This window comes from Rattus rattus, chromosome 10, assembly GCF_011064425.1.
Source record: "Rattus rattus isolate New Zealand chromosome 10, Rrattus_CSIRO_v1, whole genome shotgun sequence".
Classification (NCBI taxonomy): domain Eukaryota; kingdom Metazoa; phylum Chordata; class Mammalia; order Rodentia; family Muridae; genus Rattus; species Rattus rattus.
Window position 1 is genome coordinate 31,210,057 of NC_046163.1, and position 13,223 is coordinate 31,223,279.

The 13,223-nt window shown below is 38.5% G+C and overlaps 1 protein-coding gene across 3 annotated transcripts in view; it reads left to right on the forward strand.

Annotated features, from left to right (window-relative positions):
* Positions 1 to 13,223, forward strand: part of Edem3 (ER degradation enhancing alpha-mannosidase like protein 3) — a 59,310-nt gene that overhangs the window by 21,800 nt on the left and 24,287 nt on the right. For all 3 annotated transcript variants that reach the window (XM_032915771.1, XM_032915768.1, XM_032915770.1), the window contains exons 7-9: positions 3,933 to 4,067; positions 6,212 to 6,317; positions 12,747 to 12,844. In XM_032915771.1, coding sequence (XP_032771662.1) covers positions 3,933 to 4,067; positions 6,212 to 6,317; positions 12,747 to 12,844 — 339 coding nt within the window. The remainder of the gene's footprint in view (positions 1 to 3,932; positions 4,068 to 6,211; positions 6,318 to 12,746; positions 12,845 to 13,223) is intronic.

Genomic DNA, 13,223 nt, shown 5'->3' on the forward strand with positions numbered 1-13,223 from the left:
TTAAATAGTTTTCCTGTCAATAGACAATCTTACATCTTTTTACAAATTTTTGATTATTTTTCTTTTGGATGCATTACTAGAAGAAAGAAATATGGAATGCATTTTAAGACTCTGAGTACTTATTACCAAATTGCTACAAAAAATACTTTTAAACTCCCTTAATACCATAGTGTGTGATACCAACACTGTATAAAATCATTCTTTTCTCAATATGGTGAGGGGGACATTGCAGTCATTTTAAATGAGAATTTCTTTGTTTGCTAGTATATTTGCATTATTAACTGGTCATTATCTCTTAGTTTACTAAAGTTAGATGCAAACTATTTAAAACAGTATGTACACATTGAATTTACTTTCAGTATTTTAAATTTTGTTTTATTTTCATTTTTTTAACTTAAAAATTATGTGTGTGGTTATTTTGCCTGTATGTATGTATGTGTACTGTATGCCTGCCTGGTATTCACAGAGCCCAGAGGCATTGGATCTCTTGGAATTGCAATTTCAGTCAGCTGAGAGCCACCATGTAGGTGCTGGGAAATGAACCTAGGTCTTCTGGAAACGCAGCTAGTGTTCATCTCTGCTGCCCTATTTTTTTAAGTGTGTTTGTATGTATGTGTGTGCACATGTGCACATGCTGGAGTGTGTGTGTGTGTGTGTGTGTGTGTGTGTGTGTGTGTAGGTATATATGTATGTATATGTTGGTATATGTCTGTGTGTGTGTGTAGGTATATATGTATGTGCATGTTGGTATATGTCTGTGTGTGTGTGTGTGTGTGTGTGTGTGTGTGTAGATATATATGTATGTGCATGTTGGTATATGTCTGTGTGTGTTGTGTATGTGTATATGTGTACGAAAGAGGCCATCTCTGAGCGTCTTCCTCAGTGATCCACATTATCTTTTTGAGACAGTTTCTTGTCGAACCTGAAACTTCCTGATTCAGCCTGACCATCTGACCGGTCAGCTCCTGTTTTTGCCTCGCCAGCACTGGGATTATGGGTACACCGGCCAAACCTGGGTTGAACTCAAGCCCTCAGGCTTGTTGTGTAAGCAGTTTACCAACAGAGCTCTCTCCCTAGCCCCTCTCTAATGTTTATGTTTTCCATAACCCGAGAGGCAGGCAGTAAATTGGAACAGAAGGTATTACCAATATTAGAATAAACAAAGAAACTTGTTATTTTCCTATTCCTTGAAGTGTCTAAAAGAGTTTGAAATGATTATTTTAGAAAGCAACCTTTCCTTCTTAATACACACTTATTAATTAATTACTTTTGCTCATGAAAATGATATAATCAGTTTCTCTTGGTTATCATAGTACTTGATAGAATGTGCCATAGATAGAGTGGCTGGAAGGCAGAAGAATTTACTAGATAGAAATACTTTTGTATGAGTTACTGGTTTGTAACGCCTTTTCTATTTGTGGGGCATCCTGCATGTTGTGCTAGTGCCAAACTCTGACTGGTTCCATCTCAGCCTTTAATGGCGTTAAATTTGTTTTGTAAATTTTATACATGAATATAATGATTTTTTTTTTTTTGGCATTTTCATCCCCATTACCTTCTCTCCTGTTTCTCAACAAGTGAAAGTTCCCCTCCCACTTTTGTGATTTTGTGTGTGTATGTGGAGGGGCTCTCTGTCTGTCTGTCCCACTGTGTTTGTGAGCCTGTGTGCATGCATGTGTGTGTGTGTGTGTGTGTGCGTACATCCCACTGGGTTTTACTAGGGTAGCCACATGAGCATGGGTGGGACATTATTTATTGGAACATGGAGACAACCTAACAGTGCCCCTCCCCTCCTCATGTTGACATTTTGACAGGTAACTTGTACAGGTAACTACAGCGGCTGTGAGTACTTGCCATGGCTGTCATGGTCATGTTAAGAACTCACATATAAACCTTAGCCATACATTGTAATAACCTTTGTTTAAAATTAATTAAATACTCAAAGCTAATTCTCAGGTAAATCTCCTTGTTTGACTATGATTTGGATTCATCATCATCATTATTCTTTGAGAATTTGATACATGAGTACTCTGCTTACATCATTTCCCCCTTTCCCTCTGCAGCCCCTCTCATGCCCCTCTTCTCCCTCTCAAACTCACGACCTCTTAAATTATTGTTACACACACACTCACACACACACACACACACACACACACACACACACACACACACATAAAGAGACCCTGTTGAGTCCATTTAGTGTTGATACGTGTATTTGATTAGGGCTCACCACTTGGCATTGAATAACCTCTCTCAGCAGCCATTAACTTTCTGTAGGTCTTGCTCTAGGGATGGGGTCCTGTGAGATTTTCCCACTATGTTGGAATGTCAGCAGATGTGTGGGTCTTGTTTGAGATTCCGTGGGTATAGCTCCCTGTCATACATAGAAGACACAGACTCACAGAGGACTTACTTGTCCTCTGGCTCCTACAATCTGTCTACCCTTCCGAGTTGGTCCCTGGACCTTTGGTGTAGGGTTTGTGTTTGTTGTAGAAGTATTGATTGGAGCTGGGCACCCCACGGTCAGTTGTTCTGCATTTTGACCAGTTGTGGCTTCCTGTAATGGCCGCCATCTGTGGTAAAAGAAGCTTCTTTGGTGAGAGTGGGAGTTATGCTTATCAGTGAGAGTAAGGGTGAGCATTGGGAAAGCTTGGGGAGTTATACTGGTTTAAGAGAATGGCAGTAATCAGTTCTCCTTAGGGTCCATGACCTGCTTAGCCACTTTTTAAATTTTGCAGCTTCTCCCAACCCAGTGATACTTTATTTCTTTCATTTTAGCATTATTTTTGTCCATCCCTCTTTTTGCATGTATTCACAATTTTTCCGTTATTATTAATTCTCTGTTTTTATATATATATCCTATTCTGTCTGGATTTTAGGCTCCTCGAAGGCAAAGATCTATTGCTTTATATCTTACCACGTATAATACAGTGGTTCTCAGTTTTTGGGTCGCTACCCCTGGGGCACTGAACGATCCTTTCACAGAGGTCGAACACCAGATATTTACATACTACAGCTCATAACAGTAGCAGAAAATACAGTCGTGAAGTAGCAATGAAGGTAATGTTAGGGTTGGTGTCACCATGAGGAGCTGTGTTAAAGGGTGATCATCAGGAAGGTTGTGAAGCACTGATATGACGGATAGTAAGTATTGATCAGCACTGGAGGTGGGGGCAATCTGTCCTCAGTGATGTAGCCACTGGTGAGTTCCCTGTGCTCCAGAGGAGAGCTCCATACCCATGTGGGCAGCCCTGGATAAACTCAGCGAGGCACAGAACAAAACTATAACTACATGCTAGGGACTGGTGAGGTGAACCATAAAGGCTCCTGCCGTTGAGCCTCCTCAGGTCTGCATGCATGCTACCTTCTCCACACACAATAAATAATGACTATAATAAGAGATAGAGTGTTTGTGGGAAGAGGGCTTTCTGGGGGAAAAGGAAGATGGGGTGGAGAGGAGTGTGAGCAGGATGTATTGTATACATATAGAAATGGTCAAAGATAAATTAATTTATAAAAACCTATACAAATTTTAATCTCTTCTAAATATACCATTACAATCAAATTTTTCTTAACATTTAACATTGTGAAGGACTTAACATTGTACTGGTTTTACAAATTCTCAATTAAATGTAGTTTCTTTTACAGTGGATCTAACCTATATTCTTTAATGATTATATTGTTATAATATTGTGTTATTACATCATCAAGTAAGAAAATAAATGGAACTTATTTACCCCATGAGTTCTGTATGCTCAGCATAAATGTTCCTGTTCACTGGAGAGCTGCAGATGTCCTCAGACTGACTTCACTGTTCATTCACTTCCTGAATCATTTTCACAATCTGAGAAAGTCTTGATTGACAGTGAGAGGTCATAAATTCATCTGTCTCTTGGTAACATTGCTCATGGTAACATTCTCATTGTACTTAGATTAATTTAAAGTTTGGCATCAGAAAACCGGAAGCCCGGACGGGAACTGAGACGGACACCTGCACGGCCTGTGCAGGCACCTTGATCCTTGAGTTTGCTGCATTGAGTCGGTTCACAGGAGCGACAGTATTCGAGGTTGGCTTTGCATGACCTTTTGATCTCCTGGGGTTTGGGAGGAGCTAACCTTCCCTCTGTGTGTGTCCTTTGGCCAGTGAGTGGGATTCTAACTGTAGTATTACTGTTACTTCAGTGTACATTGAATCAAATGTTAGTTACGTGAGGCAGCTGTAGTAGATAGAAGTTCACTTTTTGCTCACAGACCATAAAGCAAAATTTCAGTTTTCTTCTTAGAAGATTGTTTAGCTACATCGTGTAAATGAATGACTCCTCGTTAGCACAGATGTCCTGGTACCTGTGTTTTATTTATTAGACTTCCATATGGCTGGTTGTATTTCTGAAATCTTCATAAATCATTTAATAGTAAAGTTTGCATATAAGCCTTGATCAAGAGTCTAATATGTAAATTTGTTTATTTCAAAGGAAATGTTATCCACTGTTCAAAAGACTTTTATTACCCCACATATTTTATTGGGGTTTATCTTGCTTACATTGAAAAGTTATAGTGTAATTATTTATTGTAATGTAATTATCATTAGATTAGTTAGTTACATGCCCACTTTAACCTGGCCAGGGCCGGAGTAGGGAGCATACCGCCCACACCATTGTAGATTCTGGATCAGGATGGGAGCAAAGCCAACGTGAAGCTCATGTCCGCTTTTGTCTGGGTGCAAATGGATGTCTGTGCATTCAAATGCCTCGAGGGCAGATTTATCAGGTGTTATTGGTAAACATTTTAAACTTAAATCTTAAAGTACTCCTTTTTGTCTAGTAGTTTCTTCCCTTCATTAAACATATAGGCAATTGTAATATGTTTTAATATAAGCTAAAAACTTTCTAAGGTAGGCAAAACTGAGTTTCACTGAGAGAAGCATGCAGTCTGTGGGTGAACAGATGTAGTTGGATTTAGGACACAGGTCTGTACTGTTTCTATTGGCCTATTTTGTTTTTCCGAGTAAAAGTTGAAAAATCATGACTTTTAAAATCTTGTACTGCACCTTTGACAGAGCCTTACTGTTACCAGGATTTGAGCGGTAGTCTGTGTTTTTAAGTTGATGTGGAACCACATCTATGCTCAATGACTTATTTCTCTCCCTCTCTCTCTGTGTGTTATAGTCACAAGTTGAGAAACTGTGACCAGTGACAGTGTGACCCACAATGCCCAACTGTTTTCCCTCTGACTCATGTCAGAAAAACTTTGCTGACCCTAATGTATGGAGACCAATGTACAGAGAAGTCAGAGACCTTGTATTAGTGTCCTGTAATTAAATTTTAAACGTTGGTTAAACCTATAGTTTTACTCCGCCTGTGTTTTTTACAGCTGAAAATAGGAATAAGGAAGTATAGCCAGTATCAAGTTTTCCTGATTTGAAAATTCACCATGTAATTATAGTTGTGATCTGCTTCGTTGAAATATAATTACTATGCAAAATTGGCATAGAGAATGTAAATGATTTTAGAATCTATTGCCAGATCTTCAAAGTAACAAATTAGGTTTAATGATTTTTTTTTCTTGCATTGCTAAAGAAGTTCATACCTTGAAAGTAATTTAGAATTTTACTGGTAGCTACCCTTTACTATTTCACTTGTAACATCTTTTATCGAAAGCTAAGAGCTTTATAAGAAATAATTTCAATTTAATGTCCAGTGAATAAAAATAAGTGAAAGTTGTCATAAGATTATACATTATATCCGTGTATATATATGTTAGCATACAGATAAGTCCTTAGTAGTAGCCTAGTTGATTTGCTAACTTTTCAGTAATAAAATTATGTGTCACTTAGAAAACAGTATCTGAAATGACTTTGAAGGATAGCCTAGCAACTCTGAATCTTTTCCAAGTTTGCTAAATGAGGAGGTTTCCACTTTGCGCTTAGGTGGTAAGAATTATTTTAACAAGTGCATTTCATTGTGTCAGCAGTTAATATGTATGTACGTGACCCATGCTACAAGGGTAAATGGCCATGGGTGTTCTCCAAGTGAGATCATTTAATCTGAAGTAGTTGAAAATGAGCAAGGCAAGATTTTAAGGAAATTTATAAGTGGTTGTCTTAGGAATTTTGCTTAATTCTTATAAGATTCTGTGGCTCTTTGATTTATGGATTTCCCAGTCTTTGCCAAAGACAAAGTTCTTTAAATATGCTTTTGTTTTTTAATTATAGGAATATGCAAGAAAAGCTCTTGATTTTCTCTGGGAGAAAAGACAGCGAAGTAGCAATTTAGTAGGCGTGACTATCAATATTCATACTGGAGACTGGGTGCGCAAAGGTATGCAAGCTGGACACTTAGGTCTGACCTTCATAGCCTCAGGATGGTTGGTAAATGCAGTATTTGTGAAAATAGTCAAGATAGCATTGTCTCATAAACTTAGTGAGTGTAGCATTAACAGGTACAAGGAGAAACGAGACACCGGGGTTGATTTCCTTGAGGACTGAGGAATCAGAATACTTCATTTCATGTCACAGTTTAGTGGATTTATTTAATAATGTTATCTCAGTCTCCCCTCTCCCATCGTGCATGCGTGTATGTGTGCGTATGTGTTTTCTACTTCTAGCAGTAGACTGGAACACAGGCTCTGGAGTCTTGTTGTTGGAATTTAAGCTGTGTTATCTTGGGCAAATCATGTGACCTATGCTTGTCTGTCTGTCTCCACCACTGTAAGGTGGCATTAGTACTGCTTCTGAGTTACTGTGAAGGCTAAATGACCCGGAATTCTGAGGACAGGATAAGTGCCGTATGCATTTACTATGAGAAGTCACCGATAGTCCCTCTGACTAATAACTTTACTTCTGGAGTCTAGCCTGAGAAATAGTACAAACACACAGGAGACTTGTTTCCAAAGATATCCTTCACCTTTATTTATAATACTGGAAAACAGAATTCAGTGATAACATAATAGCTTAGAAATGTACATTCTAATTGCTGCAGTATTAGTTTTTAAAATTAATTAGACTCAGGGAAAGAAACATAACAATGTTATGAGCAAATAGTATCTGAACTCAGATAAAGAATATTTTATGTTTTAAAACCTCCCTGTTAGACAAGCACTGAAGGATGAAAATACACTGGAATGTTTCTAAGGAGGTTATCTTTTATGTTTCTTTGTTTTCCAAAAGGCTTGCCTTGTTTGTCTATAAATAAAAATTAAGTACTTGTGTATAAATAAAAATCAATTTGTTTTTATTGTTTATTAATAAATATTAATCTGACAATTAAAATGTAATGCTTATATTTACTATTATACAATTTTTTGTTCTTCCCCATATTCCTACCCTAATCTCCCACTTCTGTCTCCCTGCCCATTTGATCTTTTCATATCAGCTCCCCACCCCTCACCCTGCCCACCCATAACTGTCTATTTCCCCTTTCTAGGGTGACCCAGTTCTCTACCCAGTCCTTTATTCTATTCCTAACCACTGAGGGTATATGGATGTAACTTGCTAATAGAAAACATAGCAGCTAAAATCCTCATATAAATGAACACAGACCATATTTGTATTTGATGTATTTGCTTTATTTGAATCTAGGTATCTCATTCAGATGATTTTTTTTCTTTTCTTTTTATTGTAAAGAATAATTAACAATAAAAATATATAAAATATACACACTGTAATACTTTAAAGAGAAAAATTTAAAATGTGAATAGCTGTTAGCTTTATTGCTAGTCTTTGTTCTGTCTCAGGCAATGTGCCAGTAATTTTATTTATATTCAGTGTTCTGGTTTCTGTTTTTGTTTGAACGTATCCTTAGTTTTGGCTTTGTAACAGTGGTTTCAGATTCTTTGCACAAATTTGCAAGATGAGCCTCCAGCCCAGAAGTTAGTGTTAAAATTCTACCTGTGAGGAAGGCTCGGTCCATGGAAGCAGAAAGAAGAGACCTGCTAGGGCTCCATTAGACTCAGTTACAGGTCTTGTCGAGGTAGGAGCAACTGACTCTGAAAAGGGCAGAGGAAATGTTTCCTCTCCACGTGAGCTTGCTCTAGGAGGAGGGGGAAGGATGGCAGACAGTGATTTTTCTAGAGCAGTGGCTCGGGTAGCCCCAGGGTCTCATGCCTGGAGAGCTCCTGGGGCTGTGAAAGTGGGGTGCCTCATAAACTCCTTCCTGGGAGCTACCGATGATTGCTGGCACAGAAGTGCTGTAGCAAGAGCTGGCAGGAACTGCATTAATATCTTCTAGAACCCATTATAACTATATTTTTCAGTTTTATTCATTTGTGTTTGTCTAAAAAAATACCCACATTAAAATAAGTAGAACCTGTAATTATTAATTGGACAATTAAAATAAGTGTAATACTTATATTTAGTATTATAGAAATGATTCTAAGTTTGTTTAAATGGTCCCTGAGAACTTACTTTATAATTCTGCAATTTCCCTTAACTTTTTTTGTTTTAGGTTTTTATCTTCTTGAATTCCTTGTAATTCCTGATTTATGGCATGATCATTGGTTCAGGCACAGCCCATTTTAATTAGTCCTCTGACTCGAGTGCCTTCTAAGCAGCGTTTGCAGCAGTCACATCTGGACACGGTCCTGTTGTACCAGCTCCTTGTGCTCCCACCTTTACAATGCTGCCTCCCCCTCCCGAGTGAGGAAGCCAGACTTCTTAGTTTGTTGTTACTTTGCCATCTTATTCCTGTGCTACATACACATTTACAATGTGTCTCTTAATGAGAATCTTCACGTCTAGCTATTCCCAAAAATATATTTTTGCTTTATTTTGTTTTGTTTTGCTTAAGCTCCATTAAAGTATAGCACATTGTCCGCCCCTGTGCGGCTTTTTTCACTTAGCAATACATTACTGGAACTCATCCTTAGTTCGATGACGTGACTCACAGCTTTCGAATGCTACAGTAATAAACCAGTTAATGGACACTTGATGTCTTTTAAAGGTTTTGCTGATGTGACGATGACATTAGTAATGTTGTGAAGTTAATCGTTCTCCATGCGTAGATTTGTCTTGTCTATATAGCTAGGACTAAAAGTCTTAGATAACAGTGTGAGTTAATGTTCTCTACTTCAGGATATGAGTTCTAGTTCCAATCTATTCACTGCTATGTACTTTACTAGCAGCATGTAAGAGACCCGTGTGCCGGTGTCTTCTCTGACACTATATTGCCAGCCTTTTAAAGTGTGAGAGTACTTTAGGAATACCAAAAAACAAACAAACAAACAAACAAAACCACCCAGATGAATAAGCAAGCCAGTTAATATGAAGATATGTTTGACATTGTTGGAGTCCAACCGAGTGAGTGTCAAAATGCCATCCCATGTGGTTTAGTTTAGGTTTGGGGGTTTTTTGTTTTAGTTTGTTTTGGTTTTTTGTTTTGGTTGGTATTAGGGAATCAAATCCAGGTCCTCACTCTACCTAGGCAAGGGCTCTACCACTGAGTTGCATCCCCAGCCCTGTTCGATTGTGTTAAAATTATTTGCTTTTGTGGTTTTTACCATTTGCATTTGGTTATAGTGTGATTTTAAGAGTTGCAGAATTGTGCGGACATCACTGCCGTTGTTTGTGTGTTGTATGCCTCCATGTGTGCCTCCATGTGCCCTCTTCCGGTTCATGGTGCCTGCTGTCCCATTAGGGTCTTTTCGTTTATAATGCCATTCTCACCAGTTTCTCTCTGATTGACCCTATTTTGTTTTAAGAACATTTCCTTAATATGATAGTAATACTAAGATTGTCATTTGTGACTTTCTGGAGTTGATCAAGATCTGTAACATGAGACACACTAAGATTGTCATTTGTGACTCTCTGAGGTTGATTGATATCTGTAACATGAGACACACTTCTCTGCTTAGGAAGTGTCAGCAGGTCTTCACCTTATAAATATGGTTTTCAATTCCACCTGTGACTTGGTGTCTGTACAGTTCCTCTATGCTGATACCTGCTCTAAAATTTATCAAGTGTTCTTTTTTGGCCTAAAACATGAACAGTTTTTTTATAAATGTTTCTTATGGATTTAGGAAAGAATATTTTTCCTAATTCTTATTTGTAGAGTTCTGTACATGTCAGTTTTCTCAGTTAATTTTTTTTATCTTATTGGTGCATTTTAATTGCACAAAGTAATGGGCTTTGTTCACTGTGATGTTTTCACACACACATCCATGTGTTCACTCCTCTGTCACTTTCTCTTACCCTCTCCCTCTTTCCTCTTCCTCCATCCCTGAGAGGCCCCCTTTACTGTCTGGGTCCTCTTCCTGCACACCTGGTTTCCAAATGTGATAGAAGCCATTGCTTCTTGTTTTCTAAATACCACATCTTAGTGCTTAATTGCTAGGAAGAGACACCTTGACCAAGGCTCTTACAAAAGAAAGCGTTTAACTCGGGCTTGTGTAGAGCTTCAGAGGCTTAGCCCATTATCACCATGGTGGAGGTGCACAGCATAGTGCAGAACAGCTGACAATTCTGCATGGGGACCGAGGACCGCAGGGCCTTTGAAACCTTACGGTCCCCTCCAGTGACACCTGAAGGCTGTGCCTACTCTTCACAAAGCCCAAAGCTCCCGCTGTGACTCTGCAGAAGGGTAGAGCACGTTATCTTACTAAAGGGACAATCCTTCCTCCATCTCTTTAGCATGGCTTACGGCCAATCAGCCACTGTAAGGGGTGACATCTTCAGTTGAATGACCAACCCAACTGGTTTAATTCTTAGGGAGCAGTTTGCACACAGGCAGTGCAGGACAGGAAACCCAAGTGCAGCCGTTCCAGATACACCCTTGGTTTTCTGCCAGCAAGTATCTGAAGAGAGCTCCGACTTCTTATTTCCCCAAGGGAGCACTCCTGTCTCGTAGACACAGGGTGGGACTAGAACTCCAGCTCAGACACTCGTCCCGTCTGGTGAACAGCTTCGAGTGAGTGATCTCTGGGTTTTCATGGTGAAGATGGGCTTTATCTACTCTCCAATACCACCAGTCTATTACATGATTTTAGGGCTATGTCTTCAGAGAGGGGAATACTATAGTGGTATTGGATGCCAGTTAAGGGAAAGATATTTTCTTCTGGTCAGAAGAGTGAAATCTTTAAAATTTTAAAATCCATACTGAGTTTCATAGTGGCTGGACTAATTTACATTTCTACCAAATTATCAATAATGTATAGACCACACTAATTACCTATTTGGTTAACCTATAATATCAGCAATGATTTTTATATAAGTTCCATTGGGTACGATGGGTGCATTCATTTTAAATTGCTGTCTCTTCTTAGCTGAACCCTTTGTCACGATGCAGTGATCCCCTTGACTTCTAATTCCCTCTCTGAGCAGCTGTCTCCACTTTGTCTTGCAGTGTTTACCAGACACACCTTCCCATCCTGCTTTCCCTCTCTACAGGGGCCTGTGCTGTAAATGAGTCGTTTATATTGCACACAATCGACGGATTTTACCTTCTCTCATATGTTAATTTGTTGATATTTTAATACATACAGGCGTATGCTACTGTTATGTTATTTCAATATGTTACTCTCTTCGAGTTTTTATCCTCTTGGTTTTGATATCTTTGTCTCTAGAGACAAACTGAATGTGCTCTCTGGTCCCTTCGTCTCCTCCTCCAACCCTTTTCTGTTATGGCGATAGTTCTGAATGAGTAGCTATATGGTGTCTCTGTTTTCTTTTGGGTTTGTTGCTTTCTTTCTCTGTTTCTCCCCTCTTATGCTCACTTCTTCACTGTTTGAATAACAGCAAGCTTCATCGAAGTATTTACTTTTACTTTGAGTATCCCTTACAATACATGAATTGTCTCTTAATTAACTAGTCTCTGTATATATGGGTTCTGCTCCAGTATTCAATCACCTGCATGTGGAGAATATTCGGAGGTGGGGGGAGTTGAATCTATTCCAAACATATCTAGATTTATCGTCTGTAAACAATGCAGTAGAGTAAGCATTTATGTTGCTTGTACATTGTACTTTGTGTTAAAATGTATTTGGAGGTTGCTCAAAGCATGTGAGGCCGCGCCAGGCTATACATTAAAATGGCACTTGAGCGTCTTGGGATTCTGGCGTCCCCATGAGTCTTGAAACCCGTGTTCAGATAACAGAGGTGATTTTACAGTACATAAACTATGCGCAGTAGTCTTTCCTGGGCACCAAAGCTGTATTTCTATAGTTGTTAATTATTTTAATACTAGAGTGATGGCTTGGCTGTGTATAATTCTTGGCTTAAGTTACTTTCCATCAAGTTTTTAAAATATAACTCTTTTTATTTTCCTGTTAAAAATTTGCCCTTAATATGTGGTCTATCCTTTATTTTTAAAAGTTGTAAATAACAAAAACAATGAAAAACTTACAAAAATGTTACAATTTTAGGTCTAAATTTTCTTCTTTTCTTCAGCATTTTTTGGATCTTTTAAATTTAAAATGTTTTTAATTGCTAAAATTTGGTTTCTATTTTTTTTTAATTTTTCAATTTGTGTTGGATAAATCACTGTTAACTTGTCCTCCCACATAGTGTAGACATGATGATAGCTCTTTTTCTAAATCAGAAAGATTGTAACCAGTGTCATAGAGCAACTTCAAGCAATGGCCACGGGAGCTGTCACTCACACAGCAGAGGGCTGCAATTCTAGAGAGGTGCAGTTGGTACAGGAATGAGTTTCATGTTGGCGCGTAATTTTCATTCCGCTGCTCTAGTGTCCTTGTTTGAACTCTCGAGTTTTCAGACATGTTTAATAAAGGACCACCTTTATGTGTGTTTCCTATAGACAGTGGAGTTGGAGCAGGGATCGACTCATATTATGAGTATCTGTTGAAAGCCTATGTCTTGCTTGGAGATGACAGTTTTCTGGAAAGATTTAATACAGTAAGTTGATTTATTTTCCTAATAATTTTGTAGCTAATTTCACAAGTTCAAGATGATGAAAATTTAGCAAGCTAAATGATGTTCTTAAAATAGTTTGTCTAAAAATGTGTTTAGTGTTTTGTCAGCTCTAACTGATGACGTTGGGCAAGGCAGTGTGCAAGTGGGTGGGACACATCCACAAAACAGTCTTCTCAACTTCTATCAGGAAATTTCTAGATCTGGCAATATATGTCAAAATAGACAGATTGGGCTTTCCCTAATCTTGTTTTGAACGAAGAAGGCAGTCACTGGAATTCGACAGAGCTAGCTGTCTCTTTTTGGTTCCAGTTCTATTTGGAATGTTGGAAGTTTGGCCTAGTCTTTGATCATACCAGCCAAT